Source organism: Lagenorhynchus albirostris, chromosome 9 (assembly GCF_949774975.1).
Source record: "Lagenorhynchus albirostris chromosome 9, mLagAlb1.1, whole genome shotgun sequence".
In the NCBI taxonomy this organism is placed as follows: Eukaryota; Metazoa; Chordata; class Mammalia; order Artiodactyla; family Delphinidae; genus Lagenorhynchus; species Lagenorhynchus albirostris.
This window is the reverse complement of record NC_083103.1, coordinates 41,367,577-41,394,903: the sequence shown is the minus strand read 5'-3', so window position 1 is coordinate 41,394,903 and position 27,327 is coordinate 41,367,577. Positions and strand designations below refer to the sequence as shown.

At 45.4% G+C, this 27,327-nt stretch overlaps 2 protein-coding genes across 2 annotated transcripts in view; one reads left to right on the top strand and one right to left on the bottom strand.

Annotated features, from left to right (window-relative positions):
• SPON1 (spondin 1) overlaps window positions 1–16,457 on the top strand; it is a 275,645-nt gene extending 259,188 nt beyond the window's left edge. The window contains exons 8-16 of the mRNA XM_060159616.1: window positions 3,850–4,051; window positions 5,063–5,203; window positions 5,655–5,730; window positions 6,704–6,886; window positions 9,183–9,353; window positions 9,436–9,603; window positions 10,471–10,635; window positions 12,650–12,913; window positions 14,765–16,457. Of these exons, the coding sequence (XP_060015599.1) occupies window positions 3,850–4,051; window positions 5,063–5,203; window positions 5,655–5,730; window positions 6,704–6,886; window positions 9,183–9,353; window positions 9,436–9,603; window positions 10,471–10,635; window positions 12,650–12,913; window positions 14,765–14,928 (1,534 nt within the window). The 3' untranslated portion in view covers window positions 14,929–16,457. The remainder of the gene's footprint in view (window positions 1–3,849; window positions 4,052–5,062; window positions 5,204–5,654; window positions 5,731–6,703; window positions 6,887–9,182; window positions 9,354–9,435; window positions 9,604–10,470; window positions 10,636–12,649; window positions 12,914–14,764) is intronic.
• Window positions 16,458–17,466: 1,009 nt separating this feature from the next.
• RRAS2 (RAS related 2) overlaps window positions 17,467–27,327 on the bottom strand; it is an 84,670-nt gene continuing 74,809 nt past the window's right edge. Inside the window, exon 6 of the mRNA XM_060159619.1 lies at window positions 17,467–17,552. Within this exon, the coding sequence (XP_060015602.1) occupies window positions 17,531–17,552 (22 nt within the window). The 3' untranslated portion in view covers window positions 17,467–17,530. The remainder of the gene's footprint in view (window positions 17,553–27,327) is intronic.

The window sequence follows — 27,327 nt, the reverse complement described above, 5'->3', positions numbered from 1 at the left end:
TAAAATCGTTCCCAGGCTTTTACAGCCAAATTTACCATATCACCCAACCTAAGGTCAGGCGTTTTATGCAGGGATCAGTTGCCCCAAATTTTCTACCCCTTGAAACACTTACCAAGGTCTGGGGGATACCTCACTCAGGTTACAGATTTGGCCAAAATGCATTAGCAGAGAATGATTTGTATAAGCCTTGTAAAACACAGGAGGTTCTCAGATGGTTACATCCTTCAGCTGGGCAGAGTAGCAGGGTGGTGTGTTGGATGGGGGTTGGTTTCGTTTCTCCAGCTGTGGATTCCCAAGTAGAGCTGGTTTTGTCCTCTTAGGTTGTCATGATGAATAGCTTCATCCATGGGGTACAGGATATGAAAGACCACCAGACCCACAACCATATGCTCAGGGAGATGGGCAGGTAACAGGTGTAGTGGTTGGTCTCTATGGCAACGGAAGAGAAGCCTTCCTCCAAGGCACTGCTGGACTCCCGAGGGGTCCAGAGCCAAGCAGCCCCGCTCTGCCCACATGCCCGTGCTCTCTGCCAGGCAGTTACTGGAAGGCAGACCCCAGACAGTGTCCTGTTAATCCCTAGGTGAGCAATGCCGCAGCTCCCCAGACTGCAATTGTTGTAGAAGCCAGGTCTTTAAAGAAGCTGCTAAAAGCAATGACCTACATGCCAGAAAATGCATGCATGGGAAAAGGAAATGAAATCCCCCAATCTGTACCTAACTAAATAGCAGACTATGTAAGTGTGGAACTTTAGCAGTTTATAAAGGCCTCCTAACATATCATCTGAGCCTCACAGCAACACAGCAGGTGGGTAATGTCAGATGAAGAAATTGAGACTGGAAGAGGATGAGTGAGAGTTACTTGCCCAAGATCTAGTAAGTAGTGGTGGAGCTCAAGTCATCCTACATCTACTTGTTCAGCTGGCCCACTGGAAACCTGGTATTGGGATATGGCTGTGAAACAGGTTTTTGCCCTCAAAGGGCTCCTAGTCTAGTGGGGGAGACCAAACAGTGAGGAAGAGATTACAATCAAAGGGTACAGCTCAGAGACCTACACAGAGTGTGTGGAAATACAGACCAAAGGCACTGGTCTCAGTGCAGGGGATCAGAAAGGCTCCTGGATGAGGTGACTCATGACCTGAGGCTTGGAAGATGAGTAGACCAGTGATTCTCAAATTTGAGGCACATTAGAATCACCTGGAGGGATTATTAAAACAAAATGCTGGGTCCTACCCCAGTCTGTAAGTAAATCTGGGGTGAGGCCCAATAATTTGCATTTCCAACAAGTTCCCAGAGGACGCCGATGTTTCTGGTCCAAGGACCACACTTCGAAGGCCACTGAAGGAGAGCCTTCCCAGCAGATGCAAGTGCACGTGGGTCCTGATGCCAAAGCCAGGTTCAGGCCGGGCTCTTCCTCCACTCAGGTTCCAGAACCTACACTGGCATCAGGCTGAAGTGAGAAGTGCATTCAGGAAGGCCTCCCTCCCCTTGCCCCTCTTTTCTGATCTCCATATGACCCTTCAGTGCTGCTTTACTCAGTAACAGTAATACAGTCAGTCCCCTACATACGAATGAGTTCCGTTCCTGCGTTCTAAAGTCCAATTTGTTCGTAAGTCCAACAAAGTTAGCCTAGGTACCCAACTAACACAATCGGCTATATAGTACTGTACTGTAATAGGTTTATAATAGTTTTCAGACAAATAATACATAAAAAACAAACAAAAAAACATTTTTAATCTTATAGTACAGTACCTTGAAAAGTACAGTAGTACAGTACAACAGCTGGCATACAGGGACTGGCATCAAGTGAACAGGCAAGGAGAGTTACTGCCTGGAGGAGGGAGAGGAGGTGGGAGATGGCAGAGCTGAAGGATCGTCAGCAATAGGAGACGGAGGACGAGCTGCAGTTTCACTCACGCCTGACGCTGATGGAATGCACATTCGCATCTTTGAAAGTTCGCAACTTAAAGGTTCATATGTAGGGGACTTACTGTAGAATAATTGGTCAGGTGCCAGACACTGAGCTAAGTACTGGATGCGAGTTCTGTGATTAAATGCTAACAATAACCCTTTGGGGTAGAAGTTGTGGGGATCCCCATTCTGTAGATTTGGATACTGAGGCACAGAAAGGTTTAGTCATTTGTCCAAGGATACGCAGCTCTAAGAGGTGGTATGGGATGATGCGCACCCAGGCTTCCCGCCTTCTCTGCTTGTTGCCCGATCCCATCCGGCCTGCCCAAGGGGCCCAGTTCCACAGGGCCCAAGCAAGCCTGGAGTCATCGCTTTCTGGGGACAGATGAGGGCAGCCGGAAGCAGCTGGTCCCAACAGGCACAGAGACTCCCAAACAACTGCCAACCGGACTGAACAGACGCGTTGGTCCCCAGCTAAGGATTCCCCATGATGGGCAGCCTGGGCGGAGAGTCAGGCAGAGCCGTCTTCATGCCTCAGCCTCACCAGCTGCGTCTCAAAGTTTATTAACTTCTATACGCTTTCCTTTCTTCTTTACAAAATGAGATGATAATTCTAACCCCCACAGGAGTATCATGAAGAGAAAATAAAATAACGCAGGTATGCCACCAGGTGTGGCTGACTGTAGCTCTCCCACCACGCCTCTCAGTGGGCTGCCGCCGCTGATCCCATACAGCTCTGGCCACTCCTAGGACCTTGTCTTAGCAACACGAGGACACAGAGGTTGAAGAACTGCCTCTCACAGCTTGGGGGCCGTCAGCCAAAGGTGTCTGGCTCTACAGCTGGGTCCCTGCTCGCCTACTGGAGGAAACGGCCAAGGAACCAGCTGTGAGGCGATGGGTGAGCTCTGCTGCCAGGGCGGGGCCTTGCTCTGAGCAGCCTCTGGGGGCACAGGAGGCAGCAGGCTGGGCAGATAATCCTTCTGATGACACAGTGTTGCTCTAGAGAGTGACGTGGGGCTGGGGGTGGCGGGGACTTAGAAACTGCTGACGAAAAGAACTTGGACCTTGAATTTAAGATTGACTTCGGTTGTGGTCTCCGTTCTGCCACTTCACTTTGTGACTCTAGACAAGTTACATCACATAACCCTTTTGAGCCTCCGTGTCCTCATCCATAAATTGGAGTCAATAATCCTTACCCCAGGTCTGCTCTGAGGCATCTGGGAAAATGTATAAGGAAAGGCTTGGGGCATCATTAAGCAGTTTTTGTCAAATTCACCTCACTTCCGATACGGCTGGGCGCACAGGTAGCCCGTAGTATTTGTTCATTCGCTTATTCAGAAACATTGGCTTAGCATCTACGATGTGCCAGGCACTGGAAATAAAGCCGTGAAGAAGGCAAACAGAACCCCTGCTTTCCCAGAGCTTACGCTCCAGTGAGAAATGAGAGTCAGTAAACAGCTAAACAAATAAATAAGAAAACACAAAATAACAGTAAGTGCTGAAGACACATTAAAAATGGATAGCGTGGGCTTCCCTGGTGGCGCGGTGGTTGAGAGCCCGCCTGCCGATGCAGGGGACACGGGTCCGTGCCCCGGTCCGGGAAGATCCTACACGCCGTGGAGCGGCTGGGCCCGTGGGCCATGGCCGCTGAGCCTGCGCGTCCGGAGCCTGTGCTCCGCAACGGGAGAGGCCACAACAGTGGGAGGCCCGCGTACCGCAAAAAAAAAAAAAAAAAAAGGATAGTGTGGTAGCATATGGTTTCCACATGTGGCCAATGGATGGGCTTGGAGAGAGAAACCAGTAATAGCCAAAGGCAGAGACGAGTGGGAGAATCCCCCTTCTTTCTCTCCCTCTCATCCTTTAGCCATCGTCTGGCCAAATGTCCCTCAGAGCATGCACCCCCAGGGCCCCAAAGGTAAAGGTCTCTGTATTTGGTTTCCAGGAGAGCAGCACCCTCGGCTGAATTTTCAGTGGACAGGACACGCCACTTAATGTCCTTCCTGACCATGATGGGCCCCAGTCCCGACTGGAACGTGGGCCTGTCTGCAGAGGATCTGTGCACCAAAGAGTGCGGCTGGGTCCAGAAAGTGGTGCAGGACCTGATTCCCTGGGACGCTGGCACTGACAGTGGGGTGACCTATGAGGTACGTGTGCGCCTGGAGTGGTGAGGGTCAAACCTTCCTGAGCGTCTGCTCCTTGTCTGGCCCTGTTCTGGATGCCCCGGCCATGGAGGTGAGTCTGGCCCAGGCTCTGTACCAGATGAACTCACAGTCTGGTAGGGGAGCCCAGCATGGTCCCATCATCACATACTCACATGCTGTGTGACTCGGGCTCCGGGAAGTGTCTATGCAGCTGGTCAGGAGAGCACAGGAAGGGACTCTGCTGAAGAGCAGTTCAGAGATAAGCATTAAGGAACAGCAGGCAAAAGGCATGGAGGCGAGAGAGAGAGAGAGAGAGAGAGAGAGAGAGAGAGAGAGAGAGAATGGGAACTGCAGGAAGTTGACGTGTGTTAAGCTGGGCCAGATTCCGAAGGTTTCCGGATGGCCAGGCTAAGAAGTTTGGAGTCTCCTGTGAATATCAATATTTTCCAGATATGGTCGGCACAGCAACTTCATCGAAATCTGGAATCATCAGAAAACCAGTGGTAGAACAATCTAGAACAGACATTGGTAAACCATGGTTTGGGGGCAACCTGGAGTTTTCTAACCCAGCCTCACGCATTCGACCGCATGTTGTCTGGGGCTGCTTTCTCACTACAACTGAGTTGAGTCGTTGCAACAGACACAGTTGGCCCACAAAGACTAAAATATTTACCATCTGACCCTCCTCAGACAAGTTTGCCAACTCCTGGTCTAGTGGGAAGAACTCTGGATTCAGACCAACCTGGTTCAGCAATATCCTAGCTGGAAATGGCTCTCTAAAACTCGGCATCTTCATCTGGGCATAATCCTACTGTGTACATGGGAGAATTTGAAAGTATAGATCTACAAATGTTCATGCACAACACATGGCATGAATAAAATTCTGTAAATATAAATAGCAGTTATACTTGTTAAATTCCTTTCAAGGTTTTTGTTCTGATCATATATCAAATCTTTGTGGTTTTTAACCAGTTTTATTTCCCACTCTCTGTATCTGTGTTTTCTCCACTGCAGTCACCCAACAAGCCCACAATTCCCCAGGAGAAAATCCGACCCCTGACCAGCCTGGACCATCCTCAGAGTCCTTTTTACGATCCCGAGGGCGGGTCCATCACTCAAGTAGCCAGAGTTGTCATTGAGAGAATCGCTCGTAAGGTACTGGGTTAGAGCTCACCCTGGCACAGACCCTTCCCATCAGGAGACCAGACCCCTTTCAGCTCTTGAATCATGCGGTCCCTGGCATATTCAGGATGTGGAAGTCCTGGGCCTACCAGAGTTTCTAGAATGCAAATTATTCATAAGATATAAATGAGCAAAATGAACATGGTGGTACAGTTTGACGCTCAACCAAATGATTTGCTCCAGGTAACTAGGCTTCATCATGAATGCCATAATCAATTGCTAATGTCTGTCATGGGTCAGGAAGTGGGAAGTTGTGGCTTTACTGCCATTTCTTTTACCGGTCAGGTTGTAAAAATGAGCCAGAACTCCGCCATGGCCTAGGATTTGTATACAGGGTGGGCATTCGATTTTATATCCTCTTTCATCTTTCCCCCACACATTCCGTTCTTTAATGTGAGCCCTCCAAGTAAAATTCCTTTTGCAGGGGGAACAGTGCAATATTGTACCTGACAATGTTGACGATATTGTAGCAGACCTGGCTCCAGAAGAGAAAGATGAAGGTGAGTCATCTTCCTTTGTTGCAGGTGGCAACATAAATTGGGAACTAAACATAAACTACCTTTTGGGAAAGCAATTTGCTAACATGTTTTAAAAGCCAAAAATATATCCTTTGATTTGGTAATCCCTTCTTTGCGGATTTCTGCTTGAAATATAATTCAAAACAAGGCCAAGACTAGGCACAAAGTCTAAGGGAATTGGTGAAGGTATGACACTAGTATCAGGCAAATGGCATTTGCAGCAGATGACTCTCTGCTTTGATTCTCACACTATCCTGTGAGGCAGGAGTGGGTCCATCCACTTCCCCAGCAAGGAAAGTGAGCCCAGACCCTACAGTTAGGAGGCAGTGGCAGAGCCCTGGCTTCAGCTCAAGTTCTCTCATAGGGTCTGGAGCCAGACAAGCTGGGCTCTCCTCCTGTGGCCCTGGGCAAGAAGCCCACCTTTCTACCAGTTTCCTCAACTGTAAAATGGGAATAATAGAAGAACCCGCCTTGTAGAGAGCTGTGGTAAGGAGCTAATGGGATAAGATAAATACGGTTCTTAGAATGATGCTGCCACATGATAAGTGCTCAGTGAACAATGGCCACCCTTATTCTCATCATGACACTGTCTGGCTCACTGGGAAGACAGCAACACCACACGAAAAAACCTGTGTTTCCCCCAAATTGCCTGTGATTTGCCTGCACCTGTGTGGAAACGATGTCTGCCATCGCTTGTGTTCATGTGTTGAGGGGAAGGGACAGTAAGAGAATCTTTCCTTATTATTAAGTTACTTAGATTTTTATTACTGGAATGCCCAAACTATAATTTTGAAAGGCAAGTGAATGGCTGCTTGCATCCCCGGAGTACCCAGGCTCCTGGAGGCTGGGCAGACAGCGGGGATTTTCTTGTCCCCGCGTGAGCTCGTCTGGGGAGAGAGGGCCAGTCACAGCTTCCACAGGCTCCCAGGAAAACCATGTCACATACTCTTTCCAGATGACACCCCCGAAACCTGCATCTACTCCAACTGGTCCCCGTGGTCCGCCTGCAGCTCTTCCACCTGCGACAAAGGCAAGAGGATGCGGCAGCGCATGCTGAAGGCGCAGCTGGACCTCAGTGTCCCCTGTCCCGACACCCAGGACTTCCAGCCCTGCACGGGCCCGGGCTGCAGCGATGAAGGTGACGAGACACCCAGGCTCAGGAAGGGTCGGTCCTGCCTGGCCATGCCAGCCTCTCATACCTGGTCAGGTAGCACCCCCCCAGTGGGGCACTAGGACCCTGACTGTATTTGTCAGTGGGAACCACCAAGGGCAGACTCCCATGTCCAACAGTATCTTGAGGGCTGTGAACACAGACATGTCTTACAACATCAAAAGAATTCTTGAGTTTAACTGACCCCCCCCATACCCCCCAGCCATGGAAGAAAATAGACACAAGTTACCGAAGAGCTAGCACACATCTTACTTATGACAAACAACAGATAGCAAGCTGCCTGCTTCTGGGCCTTAACTTCAACCTCTTTTTAAGAAGCAGGTGAACAGCTTGGCCGAGATTGAATCTAAATCATTGCCCTAATTCTGTGTCATTCATGGACCCCCGTGCATGTCCTAGCTCAGCCTGGGTCAGAGCCCTCAGTTCCTTGCGTCAGGACCTTTGGACTGACTGCAGCAATTCTGTAACTGGTCAAAGGTCAGGCTTGAACTATAAGCTTGAACCACCCATGTCATGATGGCTCAGGCTTCAGCACGGCACTACTCTGATTGCTGTGCAAAGGCCAGCTGCCTACTTTCCAGGGTACACTTCCTCTCTCTGACTGAACAGATCTATACTCTGTGCTCTGATCTTAACTGTCTCAGAGGTGTAACAAGGCAGTAGGAAGGGATGTATATAGGCTGGGCTGGTTTATGGCAGGAAGAAAACCATTTCCAAGCTGAGGATACCTGAAGAAAGCTCACCACCACTGCAGGTCCTTGACTCTCTGGCTCTTCCTGGGGCACAGTCTTAAATACCTCTCCTGGCTGCACTCCACAGTGGTTTATTGCTGTTTGTGCCCATGATAAGGCACTTCAGAAAGGAGTGAACCGTGCATGCACAGGCCATTCTTACGAACAGGCAGGCAGGAAGTTGTGACAGGACTGACAACGCTGGAGGCTTTCTCTTTCTTGGGGTTGAGGGGAGGCAGATGGGTGGGCTGTCTGTGGCCTGCAGTGGGAAATGAGATCTTTAACCACCCCCTCTACAGGGGTGGAGTTCAGGTGGCTCCCAGGAGGTAATGACAATTCTGAAACATGTTGGGCTCTGCCTGGTGGTGTAGTTTTGGTGGTACACAGCATCAAGTTTACCAACTTAACTAGTTTTAATTGTACAGTTCAGTGGTATTGTGTACACACACACACACACACACACACACACACACATGCAACCATCACCACCCTCTATCTCCAGAACTCCTTTCATCTCGCAAAACAAACTGTAGACCCATTAACCACTAACTCTCCATTCCCCCAACCCCTGGCAACCACCGTTCTACTTTCTAAGAACTGACCATTCTAGGTATCTCATATAAGTGGAATCATACAGTATTTGTCTTTTTGTGACTGGCTTATTTCACTCAGCATAATGTCCTCAGGTTCATCCACATTGTAGGACGTGTCAGAATTTCCCTGTGTCTAATGTGGGTTCCAGCCATCTTTATTACTGCACCGCCAGCAAGCACTGTCTAGCAACACTGTCCATAGGTTCAATAACAATGTGTAGGCATCACCCATGTGCACGTGACAGCCTGCGGACATGTGCAGGAGGCTTCACACTCTGACTTCAGTCCTCCTTTCTAGCCTCATCTCCCAGTGCCACACACAAATACACTCGGTACAGGTTATTGCAGGAGCTGTTCCCTTCACCTTAAATACAGATATTCTCTACCCAACAAAAGTGCACTCAGATGTGCCCTCTTCTGTGAAATCTCACCCAGAACTCCAAGGAGCATCCCCATTCCAATCCACTGGGCTTATATCTGTTTTGCAGTTTATGTGCCCATCTCTCGTTCTGGAGTAGATCAAAATCCGTATCTTACACATCTCTTTAACCTCAGTACATACCACTAAGCAGTCAGTAAAGATTTACTGACGTGAGTAAATGGATGGGTGGATGGATGACTTCATTTCCCTCTTCTTCTTTAGAACAGGCAAACACACATACACACACACTCCTATCCATCCAACCATCTTTCAAATGTGTCGTCATAAGACAAGGAGTAATCACGAGTGCTCCGTGCACCTGGAAAAAAGCACTTCCTTTGAAGAACAATTCCTAGTTTAAAGATGTGTGCCTTTTATGTCGACTTCCATCCTCAACTGCCTAACTGCCCCTGAATGCCAGCTGGCCTTCTTGACGCCCGCCTTTGGGGGAGTTCGGTTGGTCGTGCGGATCCCGGCATCGTGGCGCCCGGTCTGCAGTATCTGCTCCTGTGTTGCAGACGGCTCCACCTGCACCATGTCCGAGTGGATCACCTGGTCGCCCTGCAGCATCTCCTGCGGCACTGGCATGCGGTCCCGGGAGAGGTACGTGAAGCAGTTCCCGGAGGATGGCTCCGTGTGCACGCTGCCCACTGAGGAGACGGAGAAGTGCACGGTCAACGAGGAGTGCTGTGAGTGGGGTGCCGGGCGGGAGGGCAGGCGCGGGGCTCCCGAGGCTGCCAAGGCGACGCTAAACACCGCCGGACTTCCCAGCTCCCAGCAGCTGCCTGATGACCGAGTGGGGCGAGTGGGACGAGTGCAGCGCCACCTGCGGGATGGGCATGAAGAAGCGGCACCGCATGGTCAAGATGAGCCCGGCGGACGGCTCCATGTGCAAGGCTGAGACATCTCAGGCAGAGAAGTGCATGATGCCCGAGTGCCGTGAGTGGGCGTGGGAGAGGGGACAGAGGACCACAGCAGCCCTTACTATTACCACTGTCAAGGCTGGGCAGGTGCAAGAGGAAATATGGACCCCCCCCCCATCCTTGCAGGGCACTTCTAGGAGCGAGAGCTATAGGTGTGAGGACATCATCCAGACCCAGAGAGTGGCCTCCTTTGAGAGGCATTCCGAGCAATGCTGGGGTGGCAAACTGGTGGCCTCTGGATAGAATTCACCTGTAGCTGTGTTTTATAGGGCCCCGTAGTATCTTTTTTTTGGAGGGGGGGAATACATGTAGGCAGGTTGTGCATTCCTCAAGTCATCACAGACCCCCTCATTCTTGTTCTATGTGGGGACTTGCCTGTGGCATCATAAAGCATTACAACCCCTCCTCTACGCACAGATGCACACAGGCCCACACATCACTACACAGATGTACACACACAGCCAAGTACATACACATTCTAGCGATTTCAGCACCAAAGTGTCCAAAAACACATCATTGAGCCTATCTTTTAGTGCATGGTTCTTGGGGCACGTGGGATGTTTCTGTCTCTAGTGAGATCCTACTCAGACCCTCACGGGTGTTTCAGGTGGGACTTGTGTATTCCTATTACTGAGCCACATCTGATGCCACATCATGAGCACCAGCTGGATCAGAGGAGATGCAGGAGAGTGACAAGAGCAGCAGTTAGTGGCCTGTGGAGCCACTCCTGGTTCCGGGTGGGGGGGTCACTTCGGTTATCCAAACCCATTGGTCAATTTCACTTTACTCAAGGGGCTTGAGTGGGGGACAAAGGGTACAGGGCACCAGATCAAAGAAAGCGAAGGGAGCCTGTTCTCAGTGGCATACCTGGCTCTTGGTCTAGACACCATCCCCTGCTTGCTGTCCCCGTGGTCCGAGTGGAGCGACTGCAGCGTGACCTGTGGGAAGGGCATGCGGACCCGCCAGCGGATGCTCAAGTCTCTAGCCGAACTTGGGGACTGTAATGAGGCGCTGGAGCAAGTGGAAAAGTGCATGCTGCCCGAGTGCCGTAAGTCCTGGAGCTCCTGGAAGCCACCTCTCCCCTCCTCTCCTCCTGCTAACCAGCCCTGTGCTAGCTCGTACAGTTATGACTGTTTGCTGGGCCCTGCATCTCTGTGTTAGCAAAGTTATTTAAACTCTCAATCTTCTCAGTAGTAAAAGGGGATCCCACTAACCATCTACAAAACACCCAAATTGTAAATGGCTGTGAAGTCAAAACAGGAGGCTTAGATGGAAAACAGTACAGGCTCGATAAAATGTATTTCATAGTTCTCCACCCCTCCAAGTTAGAGGCTTGTCTGGCCCATGGGGTTTTCCAAGCTTTTTAATTCTATTCCTCCTCCCTGTGACCAGTTTATTTACCCATGACCAAAGGGTAGACTTTAAACCAGTGACTCCTGTACCTCTGCAGCCTTGATAAGAAGACAGGCCAGCAAGTCAACAAGCTCAAAAGCTCCATGCCCACCCTCATCTCCTCTCAAATCTCACAGAGATTTGAGAGGAGATGAGGGTGAGTTTATTATCTGGGGACTAATTTCCAAGGAGAGAGCCCATTTTTCTGGCTAGTCTTCCATGAGAGCTTCCCTTTCAGGTGGTGGAAAGTCAGACACACTTGCTAAGATGTGTTTTCGGGCTTTCTCTGAAATGCACTTGCAGCCTTCTGTGCTTCCTCTCCTTACTCAGGCTGCGTGCCTGGGGACAGGTCCTAGCTCTGTCCCTTACTGGCTGCATAAACTTCAGCACACTACTTAGCATCCCTGTCCCTCATCTGTAAAAGAGTGAGAAAAACTTCCTAGGTTGCTCTGAGAATTAAACCACATAATTGGTACCAAGTGCCGAGCACTGGACTTGGGAAGTGCAGACCTCCACCAATGTTACATATTACAGTTCCTGAGCTGTTTTAGCCAAAGTCATGTGTGGAGATGACCCAGCCCATCAAACTAAACAAAGCCTTGGGCTTTTACTAAGATCTACCCCGTGTTCAACACAGCTCACCAGAGCTGGGGCTCCAGAATGTTCTGAGACACTGTTACTGACTTAAACAAAACTCTGTATCCACAGGGTCCAGTGAATGAAGGGAGAAGAAAAAGAACATTTATGGAACACTTACTGTGGGCCAGAAACTGGGCTGAGAGCATTACTTAATTCTCACAACCTAATGAGAAAAATAACATTATCCCCATGCTGCAGATGGGAAAGCTGCCTGAGCTCCCACAGGGAGAAAAGGCCTAAGACCATGAACAAAATGAGTTTTTCCTAGATCCATCCAGCCGGGCCCTCACTTTGCAAGGGAAGCAGAGTTTGAAAATCATTTGCCTCCCTAGGAAGCATCCTGAGAATCACTCTAATGGGTTATCTTTTGTCCACATTTGTGAGTGCTGGCTTAATGAGAAGACTCTGCTGGATCTCTTACCATGAGAAACCATGACACCACTTGCTACTGCCCCTCTTCTCTACTGAATTTCCTATTTCTGACTCCTGTGTTTTTTGCAGACTGCCATATATAAGACCCAGGATGATATCGAGAACAAGAAACACTGCCTGGGTCTTACTGCAGAAGTCACAATGTCCTTAATATTAGTCCACGGGGACAGCTCTGGAAAATGGCACCAGTGAACTGTGCCTTCCCTCAGAAAATCAGGGTCCTTGGCTGTGGGAAGCTAGTCTGTGCCACTTGAGGCTAATTTGACAATATTCTAGAAGCTTAGAGAGCAAGGCAAGAGGCTTTGAACTAATCTTCAAGGTCCCCCCAAAAGCCTCCTCAAATCATAAATAGGGCGTAGCATGTGGGTTTTGATCTGCATCTACTGCTTACCAATCCTGCATCTACTGCTTACCAACCGTGTGGGCTGGATAAAGTCAGTCTGCCTCTTGGAGCCTCAGTTTCTTCTTCTGTAAAATGGGGTAACAGCACCTGCTTTGCATTTCCCATAGGCTTTAGTTGAGATGTTCAAAGGAGAGTATAAGTGACCATATCTTGTTTCAGACATGAGATATACTCACGCCCATCTGTGTCTTGCCAGCCATTGACTGTGAGCTCACCGAGTGGTCCCAATGGTCGGAATGTAACAAGTCATGTGGGAAAGGCCACATGATTCGAACCCGCATGATCCAAATGGAGCCTCAGTTTGGAGGTGCACCCTGCCCGGAGACTGTGCAGCGGAAAAAGTGCCGCATCCGGAAATGCCTCCGAAATCCATCCATCCAGAAGCTGCGCTGGAGGGAGGCCCGAGAGAGCCGGAGGAGTGAGCAGCTGAGGGAGGAGTCCAATGAGGACCAGTTTCCAGGTACTGCCAAGTGTGAGGCTGGCATTCAGGGAGATGTCAAAGCAGAGTGGGTCTGGAAGAACTTGTAGGAGTTTGCCAGTAAAACAAGGGCATCCCAGGCAGCAGGAGTAGTCATTACAATGGCACTGAGATACCAAAGAACAAGATATGTTCAAGTAGTAAGTGGAAGACAGAAGGAACACAGAGTATGGCGGGGGGGGGGGGGGCAGGAAACCAAGCTGGAGAGGTAGGGTAGGGACCAGACCATGAAAGGCCTGCTGATGACTTGATTCTGTAGGTGAAGGTTTTAAGCAACAGCGTGACTTTAACAGGCCTGTGCTGAGTGGTTTGGAGGTGGCAAAAACAGAGGCACAGAGGCTGGTTAAGTTTTCTCTGTAGCCCAGGAGAGAGATTGTGTGTCCCCCTCCTCCTGCATAACTGAAGGAGTTCCAGGACTTTAAAAAAAAAAAAAAGATCCCACCTAGAGCTTCACTGCTGAATAAGCTGATCCAAGCCAAGAGTGCAACGTCATCAGCAAAATGGTGAAACGGTAGCTGGGGAGATCCGCGCTCAGTCTTGGGTCCAGGCCAGTTGATGGTCTTTGGATTCCCTGGAGTGGGTAAGGAAGGTGCCGCATATAAGTGAAGGTTAATGGGTTTCTATTTTTAAAGGTGCAGCTCAAATTACCCCTTTTTTTTTTCTTTTCTCTTCTCTTCCTTAAGACATTACAGCTCCATCTAGGACTAGAGAAGTGCAGATATGCGGAGCTACCTGAAGTTCACTATCTTTCCACTAGGGAGCTGTTCCCATATCAAAATGTTGTCTAGGGCTTCCCTGGTGGCGCAGTGGTTGAGAGTCCTCCTGCCGATGCGGGGGACACGGGTTCGTGCCCCGGTCCAGGAAGATCCCACATGCCGCGAAGCAGCTGGGCCCGTGAGCCATGGCCGCTGAGCCTGCGCGTCCGGAGCCTGTGCTCCGCAACGGGAGAGGCCACAACAGTGAGAGGCCTGCGTACCGCAAAAAAAAAAAAAAGTTGTCTATTGCACATAGCAGTCAGTTGGCCAGTCAACAAACATTATGCCCAACTATGTTCCAGGCAGGCAGTATGACATAAAACTCAGCGTAGTATTGACTGGATAATCATAAATGTAATTAATTGGATCTACAATGGAGTAATGTATAGAGTGCTATGGAAGCACTGTTTTTTTTTTTTTTTTAAAGATCTAACCTTGGGGTCAGGGAAGTTTTCTTTGAGAAAGTCATGTCTATTTACACAGGAAAAATAATCAATTGTACCTGAGTTAACTTAGTACTTGAGAGGCTAAGTACCTGGGGGAGCAAAGCATAAGAGAGAGTGGCTAACTGCTCCGTGAGTGGCTGCAGCATTAACAAGCCACCCCAAAACAAACAAGTCGCTACTGTCAGGTGGTGGCTCAGCTGGGGCTGGAAGGTCTAGATTGGCCTCACCTGTGTTTCTGGAGTCTCTCTCCACTCGGTCTCTCCAGCAGATAGCCAGGCTTGCTCACATAGTGGTGGAAAGGTTCCCGACAACTTTTTTCAAGCCATGTTTGCTCATGTCCCATTGGCCAAAAGCAAGTCATAGAGCCAAGCCCAGATTCAAGAGGTGGAGAAACAGACTCTGCCCCTCGATGGGGAAGAGCTGCAAAGTATTTATGGCCAATTTCTGCAGTCTGTCACGTATAAGCTAACAGTCCCTAATAAGGACTCTAGCCATTATTTAATTCAACAAATCGTTACATACAAAAGCAGAAAAGCCCAGACAACCAACTAAGTTTGACAGCTGTTTACTCGAGTTCAGCTTCCTTGTTCTTTCCTCATGTCTGCTGGCCTAACCAGGTCTCATGCTTTCAGGCTGCAGGATGCGCCCATGGACAGCCTGGTCAGAATGCACCAAACTGTGTGGAGGCGGGATCCAGGAACGCTACATGACTGTCAAGAAAAGGTTCAAAAGCTCCCAGTTTACCAGCTGCAAAGACAAGAAGGAGATCAGAGCATGCCATGTCCACCCGTGTTAACAAGGGTACACGTTTCCCAGGGCTGCACTCTAGACCCCTCAGAGTCACCAATGGCTGGATTGTTTGTTTGCTTGTTTGTTTAAGGCAATTTAAATCGTGTACACTAGTTTTCATTTCTGCAGTGTGGTCTGCCCAGTAGTCTTGTGGATGCCAGGGACATCCTTCTGTACACTTCTTGGTGGGCACAGACTGAGGGGGTGCTCCCTCATCCTCAGCCAGCCCTCATCCAGCACGAGTAGTGTCAGCCACCTGTACTGAATGGAAACGTGTCCCTCTGGAGCACCCACCTGGGTGGCAGGAAAGAGACCCTGGCCTCCTGCACACGGAGAGGCAACTGTCTGCAGATGACTCTGTGCCTGGTGCCGGGGCGCAGCATGGGGGAGACAGTCCCCGTCAGGTGGAGTGCAGATTCCCCTCATTCTCGTCTGGCCTGCTCCCTCTTGCAGGAAACTATTGTTTGCTCATCTCTTCTCATTTAGTGGAACTTTAGGGCCCGTTGTTGAGTCTCCTCAGTCATCAACAGTTCTTGGGGAAAACAGCTGGCAGACATGAAGAGAAGCACTGATGGTGGGTGGCTTTTCTTCTTTCACCGAGAAATGCGTATGTATCTCAACCCCTAATATTGGTTCTTGATGCCCCAGAGGAAAGAAATGATGGCTGCTTTATTTGAACATAAGGTAACCAGTTCTTACACCTGAGGTAAAAGGTACTAAGTCTAGAAATCATTTTTCCCTTCTTTTTGGGGTTTTTTTGGACACAATTCTCTTAGGAAGCCAGCCTTACGAACCTTCCGATACTAGATCCTGACTAGAACCAAGGCCAAGGCAGCAAAACTAGCCTCTATAGCAGTCCCAAACCTGAGTTTTTAAAATCTTCCAACACAGACTTTTAAGTTCTCAAACCGGTTTTTAACAAGAAAACATTTTTTCAGTTATGCAAACATTTTGTTAAATCTGTCTGCAGCCCACCAAGCCAGTCCTTCAACAGAAATACTATCTCTGTACTTGAGAGGGCTTCTTAGAAAAAGTGTTTCAGAGGCCAAGAAAGACGACAAATCTAGGGAGGAAGGAATGTTGCAGAATCAAGCTTGGCCGTAAAATCTGGTGGGAAGTCAAACCTATGTCAGCCCTCCACACCAGGGGTCTGGTCCTCTGACACAACCATAGGGAAAGATCATGGTTTTCCATCCCCTTCCGAGCACTCATAAGCACACCAAATTCAGGGAGACTGACTATCAAGCATTAGTGTAAAAGGTCATTTTACCGAGTTGCGTCCATCAGCAGTTGTTACTCATTCATTGTTAAAATTACCGTTTCATTTCTGTTGCAGGCCGCCTTTATCGTGCTTAATCCAAATATGTACCATGGATGAGATGCATACATTGCTTTGAATACACTACTTTAAGAATCTGCATTAAACACATCAGGATATTCCAAACACAACATATATATATATGCTATAGCCTTGAATCTGTACTATTTTCTTTAACACAAGAGAGACTGTTCAATAAAAAACTCATTGGGTCTGTCTTTTGTGTTTTAGTTTTAAACTAATTCAGTGTTCAGAAGGTTGGGTCTTTTTAACAATTGTTTCCATTTCATTCACAGTCAGCAAAGGATATGCCTTTTGCACCCTCATTCTGGAGGGACCACTCTTACCAATTCCTGAGCTCTCTGGAGGTTTGAGTTGTTTCCAACGTTATTTTTTAAATCCTTAAGTGAACTGCTTTCTCCTCCCACAAAGCAGCACAAAATTTAAAGAAATAAGAAGTTTAAGTTCTACTTGGACAAAAAAAAGTCCTGATACAGAATCTGCTCGCTTTTGCAACACTACTCTTAGCTACCCAGACGCATCCTTCCTCTCAACCCATGAAAATCATCAAAGTTCCATATAATGGCAATTCCTAAGTAACTCTAAGGACAAGCCACCCTAGTATCTCATGTTCTTATTTGGTCCCATTTTTAATCCAAATTTTGGAGACTTAAAACCAGGCACCTGGTTAATGGCTGAGAATGGGTAACATGTTTCTTGTTACATAAGTGTTAACTCTTTTTTTGTTTGCAAGGGGGAATTTTTAAGAAACATCAGATCTTTCTTACCAAAGTCTTGTGTTAGGTGGTTTATAGTTTCTCCGGCTAACCAATCATTTTGGAAATAAAGACTTTTTACTACAAAAATGAAATTTGTTTGGACTTGAGATACCTGAGATAGTAAACAGATCATAAGACACCCAGTTTAAAATTGCCATATAAAGAACTATAATTGTTGTGTATATTTTTTTTTATCAATGCCAAACCACTTGGACTCCAATTTACATCCACATTTTTAAGATGAAAATAAGTTCAGCGATATATTCCCCACCACACATGGGGTCACTCACCTGTCACCTTGCCAATGCATGATTTGAAGGAAATCTGTTGTAGCAAATAAGAATAAAGCCTGGGCTTCTTCAGACCCAGAACTGAAAAAATTTAAACAATTTTGTGTTTTTAATTTGAACTTTGTGTATGAAACGTGTTTTAGGCATAGTCAAGGTCTGTGTACTTCGTCCAGGAAGTAAGGATACGTACACATTCTCACATGACAACAATTCTCCAGAAACTTAGTCCAGGTCAAGTCCATGGCTAAAACGGCAAGACAAAAATTCGCAATGTCAAATTACTTCTGTGACCTAACAGCCCATGTTTCAGTTTAAAGGAGTTAAATATTAAACTGTACTAGGACTGTGCAGTCCTTTTTCCCCCGAGTTATTTATATCCTAAAGAAATGGACAGTATTGTCCAAATAAGACTAAATATAAATGTTTAATCTCTAATTACAACACAGAGTCACGGAAGACAAGACATTGCACTCTTTGGTGCTATTAATTTTCATAACAGACAATTCATTTTGTTTTCATATTGCCCAAAGCAGGGAGAATGAAAGAAAATAGTCCCTTTTGAAAAAGAGTGAGATACCGTAACAAACTATAAACAGCAGCTGAATGCTAGTGAGCATGAAGACAATTTTCCAATTTAAATCTTTTGAAATCTGTGAGCAAAAGGTCTGTACTAAAATGTCAAATTTAAATGATGGCATCCCTGCTTTAGAAATACTGTCAGTACGCTCTGTCAGGCCGAGGAAGGAGTTGTACAACGGTTAAGCACGGGTAGCCTGGCTTCAAACCACTGCTGTTGTTTTACCTTTTCTGGCCTCAGGCTTGGTCACAAGCTTTCTTACCCTGAAGGGTTTCTCTCCCCCACCTCCACAATTAGCCAGTTCCCATCCTGAGAGTGAGTTCTGATGGTAACCTGGCAGTAGTTTCACTGAATGTGTTTTACCCCACCAGTCCCCTGCTTCCTCATAAACCGAGAAATGCCCACTTTGTGCTAAAGCTGGCTTGAGCTGCATTTCTATCACTTATGACTCTAAGTGTCCTGACCAATAAAATACACATGCAGTACTTCTACCCAGCCATCATCAGAGCAAAACGCGATTCCAGACTTTTCACTCGACGTAATGTCGTAACGGAAGATAGCATTCATTATCTATCATTATCACTTTCTCATATTGCTCTGAATTCTTCATAAAACTCAGAATGTGTGCTTTAACTACTTCCTGGCTTTAGAACTGATTGGTAAAAGTTCTCGTATTTTAACAGTACTCCTATTCAAGGTAATAATCCTCATAGTTTAACTGTTATGTGTTTATACAGTTTTCTTTTACTTCAAGTAATTTTAAGTATTAGAAGGGAAAGGGGCCAACATCTTATTCAAGGCTACTGACTTGTTTACTCCACTTGGAGTTTATAAAAGTAGAGTCTCTACTTTTTGCTAGTGTTAGCATGTGACTCCTACTGGGTGATCTTAACCTGGAACTCACTAGCCCATCTAAGAACTCAGGTGGGCCACTCAAGAAAAACACCTGGATCTCCTGCTCCCTCACCTACTACATTAGTGCTACTGAAAGAGAGACCGCAGCCTGGGAGCATCCACAAACTGTTCGTTACCATCCTACAATGAGAGACAGAAATTAGAAGCATTCAGAAACTTTTATAGTAATTTGATATTGCCACAATATCCGAGAGTATGATTATTTTTCTAACAGTTCATGTTTTGTATTACATTAGGAAATTGTATCATTCCACGATGGTGAAGGTTAAACACTTTTTAAACGGGCCCTTTACCTCAGTCTGAGCGGCACTGCACGACGCCACACCAGTCAGAAAGCCTGCAAACCACAAGCTTCTGAATCTCTCAAATGCTTCTGTACCTAAACAGTAATAGCTGCTTCCAGACTCGCATACCTACGTGTCTATGACCGAGTGCCCTGCACTGGCTCTTCTTCTTATGCCTCTAACATCCTACCCTATCAAGCAATTCAACTGCCCCATCACCCTCTGACTTTGCCACAGAATTTCTATGAGTAGTAACCCAAACTTACTTCCTCCACTTCCTTTTCCTCCAATCACACCACAACTCACTATGATCTGGTCCCCCAAGCAGACTGACCAAAACAAATCTCTCGAACTCATCAGCAACCTCTAAACCTGCACTGCTGCCCCTTACCCCCCAGTCCTTGCACAGCACTCAAAGCTCTTTACCACCCCTCAGCTTCCTTGACAATAGTCTCCTGGGTCTTTCCAATTATGGGCTGCTTCTCTTGGCTTTTTCCTGCCTTTTCATCTTTTAATTTCCTAAGTGTTCATTCTCCCCAAAAGTGTTACCCTGGACCTCTCAAACACACCTTCTATCTCAATCCACTCCCACCTCCTCAATCATTAGCTCAAAATAGATCAATTCCAAATCTGCATTTTTACCCCCCGCCTCTTCTTTCATGCTCCAGTCCCCATTCCCCAGTGCCTTCTGGACTAACGCTGTATGTAACTGCCACAATCACCATATATTTTATTTCTATCACCAGAAGGTTGCCTGTGCTCCTTATCCATTCATCAAATGGTTTTCTGCACACGCCAGGCAAAGTGGGTAAAGCAGTAAACCCAAAAGACACAGTTCTGCCCTCACAGAGCTTATGATATTAAGGTACAGGTCAGACAAGACAGACAAAATAATCACAGGTGGGTAAGTGTCATGAAGTAAATACAGGGCAGTGTGGAATTAGAATGGGGTGGTCAAAGAGGGCTCTCTGAGGTGGCACCTAAGCCAGGAGCAAAAGGGTGAAACAGTCAAGGGAAGCAAGTGACTTGGAAAATACTCCGCCAGTGCTAGGGTGTGAGAGAGCAAGTCAGTTTGAATGTGAGAGGCAGGAAGATGACACATCCTGCAGAAGGTTTCCTTGTACACTATGGGGAGGGATTCAGATGTTAGTCCAAGTGCATTTAGATGATGACAGATTTTAAGCAGCAGTGTAACATTTAATTTATGGTCTAAAAAAGATCCCTTTGACTACTGAAGGAACGGCTTTGTGGGGGCAAAGTGGAAATAAAGACTACTTCACAGACTACTGCAATAACGTGGGTGTGAGACAGAGGGGTTAGACAAAAGTAGCAGAACAAATGGAAAGAGAACAGACTCCATAATTCCAATAACCTCTCATCTAACCACCCCTCCTTAACTCCATACCTGTCCATCATGCGTACTACACTAGACTGAAGTTGGGCACTCCCTGTTCAGAAACCTTGGCAGGTTCCCATTATATACAGAAGGGCCGTCATATTTAAAGCCCTCCACAACCCAAGCCCAGTCTACTCTGTAATTTTTTCCCCACTGCATTAAAATCCTTTTAGATTAAGGTTCCAATCCCAGAATACACCCTGCATGCTGCCAGCTCTGCGCTTCTGCCCAGGCTTTTCCCCAGCCATTCCACACCTCACTCTTCTCCTCTCTTCCCACCTCAAAGCCTACCAATCTGTCAAGCTCCAGCGAAAACATCACTTCTAATTAAGAAGCAAAGCTCTCTCAGATTTTCTAGGAGGAATATAAAGTATCACTTCTGCTGGACCTAAGAACTTTCTGCACACTCCTCAAACTCTGCCTTAACTCTACCCTCTCGGCATTTGTTTTTGTCACTCTGCATCTTCCTCCACTAGACACTGAGTAATTTGTAGGAAGGAAATCTATCCATTCCCCAGAACACCCAATAAAGCATTACACAAAGAAATCTGTTCAAATTAAAATGCTTTTAGAAGCCACAGCAGGAGGGGCACTTTCATGACATAATCAAATCCCATGCCTGCTGGATGGGCGACCCACAAACTGGAAAATAATCATATCACAGAGATTCTCCCACAAGAGTGAGAGTCCTGAGCCCCACATCAGGCTCCCCAGCCTAAGGGTCTGGCATCAGGAGGAGGAATTCCCAAGGCATTTAGCTTTGAAGCCCAGCAGGACTTGAGTGCAGGAGGCCCACAGGACTGGGGGAAACACAGACTCCACTCTTGGAGGGCACACACAAGGTTTCACGTACACTGGGACCCAGCACAAAGCAGTAACTCCATAGAAGCCAAGGCTGGACCTACTTACGAGTCTTGGAGGGTATCCGGGGGAGGCAGGGATCCACTGTGGCTCACTGCGGGGGGGCAAGGACACCAGTGGCAAAAGCCCCAGAGAATACTGATAGGTGTGAGCGCTCCTGAAGGTTGCCATTTTGGCATCAAGACCTGGCCCTACTCAGGTTCCAGTGCTGCAAGATCTCAGGCCAAACAACCAACAGGATAGGAACACAGCCCCACCCATCAGCAGACAGGGTGCCTAACGCCACACTGAGCTCACAGCTACCTATAAACACATCCTTAACACAGCTCTGCCCACAGGCAGCAGTCCCTCCCACCAGGAAGCCTGCACAAGCCCCTAGACCAACCTCACCCACCAAAGGGCAGACACCAGAAGCAAGAGGAACTATGATCCTCCAGCCAGCGGAAAGGAGACCACAAAGAAACTCAGACAAAATGAGATGACAGAGAAATATATTCCAGACGAAGGAACAAGATAAAAACTCACAAGAACAACTAAATGAGGTGGAGACAGGCAACCTACCTGAAAAATAATTTACAGTAATGATAGTAAAGATGATCCAAGATCTTGGAAAAAGAATGGAGGCACAGGCTGAGAAATTACAAGCAGTGTTTATCAAAGAGCTAGAAGATTTAAAGAACAAACAGATGAACAATACAATAACTGGAATCAAAAATACACTAGAAGGAGTCAATAGCAGAGTAACTGAGGCAGAAAATAAGTGAGCTGAAAGACAGAATGGTGTAAATCATTTCCACAGAAAAGAATAAGGAAAAAAGAATGAAAAGAAATGAGGACAGTCTCAGAGACCTTTAGGAAAACATTAAACACACCAACATTCGCATTATAGGGGTCCCAGAAAAGAGAGAGAGAGGGGGCCTGAGAAAATATTTGAAGAGATTAGAGTCGAAAACTTCCCTAACATAAGAAAGGAATCACTCACTCAAGTCCAGGAAGTGCAGAGTTCCACACAAGATAAACCCAAGGAGGAACATGCCAAGACACATATTAATCAAACTGACAAAAATTAAAGACAAAGAAAAAAATATTAAAATCAACAAGGGAAAAGCAACAAATAACATACAAGGGAACCCCCATAAGGTTATCAGCTGATTTTTCAGCAGAAACGCTACAAGCCAGAAGGGAGTGAACGATTAAAGTGATGAAAGGGAAGAAACTACAACCAACAATCCTCTATCCAGCAAGACTCTGATTCAGATTCGATGGAGAATCAAAAGTTTTACAGACAAGCAAAAGCTAAGAGCATTCAGCACCACCAAACCAGCATTACAACAAATACTAAAGGAACTTCTCTAGGGGGAAAATAAAAAGCCAAAACTAGAGTCAAGAATATTATGAATGAGAAAGCTCACTGGTAAAGGCAAATATAAAGTAAAGGTAGGAAATCATCCACACAAATATAGTTTCAAAACCAGCAATCGTGAGGAGAGTACCAATGCAGGATATTGGAAATGCGTTTGAAATGAAGAGATCAGCAACTTGAAACAGTCTTGTTTATATATAGACTGCTATATCAAAACCTCAAGGGAACCACAAACCAAAAATCTATGTTAAATACACACACAAAAAAGAAAAAGCAATCTAAACACATCACTGAAGACAGACACCAAATCACAAAAACAGAGGAGAAGAAAAAGACTTCCAAAACAAATCCAAAACAATTAACAAAATGGCAAAAAGAACCTTCATATCGATAATTATCTTTAATGTAAATGGATTAAATGCTCCAACCAAAACACACAGACTGGCTGAATGGATACAAAAACAAACCCATATATATGCTGTCTATAAGACACCCACTTCAGATCAAGGGACACATACAGACTGAAAGTGAGGGGATGGAAAAAAGGTGTCTATGCAAATGTAAATCAAAAGAAAGCTGGAGTGGCAATACTCATTATCAGACAAAATAGACTTTAAAATAAAGAATGTTGCAACAGACAAAAAAGAACAGTACATAAAGATCCTGGGATCAAGCCAAGAACAAGATATGACAATTGTAAATACATATGCACCCAACACAGGAGCACCTCAATATATAAGGCAAATGCTAACAGCCATAAAAGGAGAACTCAACAGTAACACAATCATAGTGGGTGACTTTAACACCCCACTTTCATCAATGGACAGATCATCCAGACAGAAAATCAATAAGGAAACACAGGCCTTAAAAGATAAATTAGACTGAATGGACTTAATTTATATTTATAGAACATTCCATCCAAAAACAGCAGAATCCACTTTCTTCTCAAGAGCACATGGAACATTCTCCAAGTCAGATTACATCGTGGGCCACAAATCAAGCCTCAATAAATTTAAGAAAATTGAAATCACATCAAGTATCTTTTCTGACCACAATGCTATGAGATCAGAAGTCAACTACAGGAAAAAAGCTGTAAGAAACACAAACACATAGAGGCTACACAATATGTTACTAAACAGTCAGTGGATCACTGAAGAAATCAAAGAAGATATCACAAAATACCTAGAGAAAAATCACAATGAAAACACAACGATCCAAAACCTATGGGACACAAGAAAAGCAGTTCTAAGAGGGAAGTTTATAGCAATACAATCTTACCTCAGGAAACAAGAGAAACTTCAAATAAACAACCTAACCCTATACCTAAAGTAACTAGAGAAAGAGGAACAAGCAAAACCCAAAGTTTTGAAAGGAAAGAAATCATAAAGATCAGAGCAGAAACAAATGAAATAAAGATGAAGAGAACAATAGCAAAGATCAATGAAACAAAAAGCTGGTTCTTTGAGAAGATAAACAAAATAGATAAACCTTCAGCCAGACTCATCAAGAAAAAAAGGGAGAGGACTCAAATCAATAAAGTTAGAAATGAAAAAGGAGAAGTTACAACTGACACCACAGAAACACAAAACATCATAAGAGACTACTGCAAACAACTCTATGCCAATAAAATGGACAAGTTAGAAGAAATGGACAATTTCTTAGAAAGGAACAATCTCCCAAGACTGAACCAGGAAGAATATATGAACAGACCAATCATAATACTGAAACTGAAACCGTGATTAAAAAACTCCCAAGAGGGACTTCCCTGGTGGCTCAGTGGTTAAGAATCTGCCTGCCAATGCAGGGGACACAGGTTTGAGCCCTGGTCCGGGAAGATCTCACATGCTGCAGAACAGCTGAACCTGCACTCTAGAGCCCACAAGCTGCAACTACTGAGCCCACGTGCTGCAACTACTGAAGCCCACGTGCCTAGAGCCCATGCTCCACAACAACAGAAGCCACCACAATGAGAAGGCCACACACCACAGTGAAGAGTAGTCCCCACTCGCCGCAACTAGAGAAAGCCCGCGCACAGCAATGAAAACCCAACACAGCCAAAAAATAATTAATTAATTAATTAAAAATAAAAACTCCCAACAAACAAAAGTCCAGGACCAGATGGCTTCACAGGTGAATTCTATCAAACATTTAGAAAAGGGTTAACACCTAGCCTTCTGAAACTCTTTCAAAAACTGCAGAGGAAGGACCACTTCTGAACTCATTCTATGAGGCCACCATTACCCTGATACCACAACAAAAGATACCACAAAAAAAGAAAAGTACAGGCCAATATCACTGATGAACACAGACATAAAAATACTGACCAAAATATTAGCAAACCAAATCCAACAATACATTAAAAGGATCATACACTAAGATCAAGTGGGATTTATCCCAGGGATGCAAGGATTCTTCCATATCTGCAAATCAATCAGTGTGATACACCACATTAACAAACTGAAGAATAAAAACCATATGGTCATCTCAATAGATGCAGGAAAAGCTTTTGACAAAATTCAACACCCATTTATGAAAAAACTCTCCAGAAAGTGGGCACAGAGGGAACCTACCTTAACATAATAAAGACTGTATATGACAAACCCAAAGCTAACACCATTCTCAACGATGAAAAGCTGAAAGCATTCCCTCTAAGATCAGGAACAAGGCAAGGATGTCCATTGTCACCACTTCTATTCAACACAGTTTTGGAAGTCCTAGCCATGGCAATCAGAGAAGAAATAAAAAGAATCCAAATTGGAGAACAAGTAAAGCAGTCACTGTTTGCAGATGAAATGATACTACCCATAGAAAATCTAAAGATGCTACCAGAAAACTACTAGAGCTCATTGATTTCAGTAAAGTTTCAGGATACAAAATTAATACACAGAAATCTGTTGCATCTTCCTATACACTAACAACAAAAGATAAGAAGGACAAATTAAGGAAACAATCCCATCTACCACTGCATCAAAAAGAATAAAATACCTAGGAATAAACCTACCTAAGGAGACAAAAGACCTGCACTCTGAAAACTATAAAACGCTGGTGAAAGAAATCGAATATGACACAAACATATGGAAAGATACACCATGTTCTTGGATTGGTAGAATCAATATTGTCAAAATTACTATACTACCCAAGGCGATCTACAGATTCAATGCAATCCCTATCAAATTACAATGGTATTTTCCACAGAACTAGAATGAAGAAATTTTTAAATTTATATGGAGACACAAAAAACTCCAAATAGCTAAAACAATCTTGAGAAAGAAAAACGGAGCTGGAGGAATTAGGCTCCCTGACTTCAGACTATACTACAAATCTACAGTCATCAGAATAGTATGGTAGTGGCACAAAAACAGAAATACATTAGATCAATGGAACAGGATAGAAAGCCCAGGAATAAATCCACACATGTATGGTCAATTAATCTACGACAAAGGCGACAAGAATATACAATGGAGAAAAGACAGTCTCTTCATTAAGTGGTGCTGGGAAAACTGGACAGCTACATGTGAAAGAATGAAATTAGAACACTCCCTGACACCAAACACAAAAATAAACACAAAATGGATCAAAGACCTAAATGTAAGGTCAGACACTATAAAAATATAAAACTCTTGGAGGAAAACATATGCAGAACACTCTTTGACATAAATCGCAGCAACATCTTTTTTGACCCACCTCCTAGAGTAATGAAAATAAAAACAAAAATAAACAAATGGGACCTAATTAGACTTAAAAGCAAAGGAAACCATAAACAAAATGAAAAGACAACCCACAGAATGAGTTGAAAATATCTGCAAATGAAGCAACCGACAAGGGATTAATCTCCAAAATATACAGACAGCTCATCCTGCTCCAAGTCAAAAAATACACAAACAACCCAATCAAGAAATGGGCAGAAGATCTAAGTAGACATTTCTCCAAAGAAGACATACAGATGGCCAAAAGCACATGAAAAGATGCTCAACATCACTAATTATTAGAGAAATGCAAATCAACACTACAATGAGGTATCACCTCACACCGATCAGAATGGCCATCATCAAAAAGTCTACAAACAATAAATGCTGGAGAGGATGTGGAGGAAAGGGAACCCTCCTATACTGTTGGTGGGAATGTAAATTGGTACAACCACTATGGAGAACACTATGGAGGTTCCTTAAAAAACTAAAAACAGAACTACCATATGATCCAGCAATCCCACTCCTGGGCATATACGCAGAGAAAACCATAATCCGAAAAGATACATGCACCCCAATGTTCACTGCAGCACTATTTTACAAGCCAAGACATGGAAGCAACCTATATGTCCATTGACAGAGTAATGGATAAAGAAGATGTGGTACATATATACAATGGAATATTATTCAGCCATAAAAAAGAATGAAATCATGCCGTTTGCAGCAACATGGATAGACCTAGAGATTATCATGCTAAGAGAAGTAATTCAAACAGAGAAAGACAAATATCATATGATATCACTCATATGTGGAATCTCATTTTTTAAAAATGGTACAAATGAACTTACTTATAAAACAGAAACAGACTTACAGGTATCAAGAATAAACTTATGACTACCAAAGGGGAAACTTGGTGGGGAGATACAAATCAGGAGCT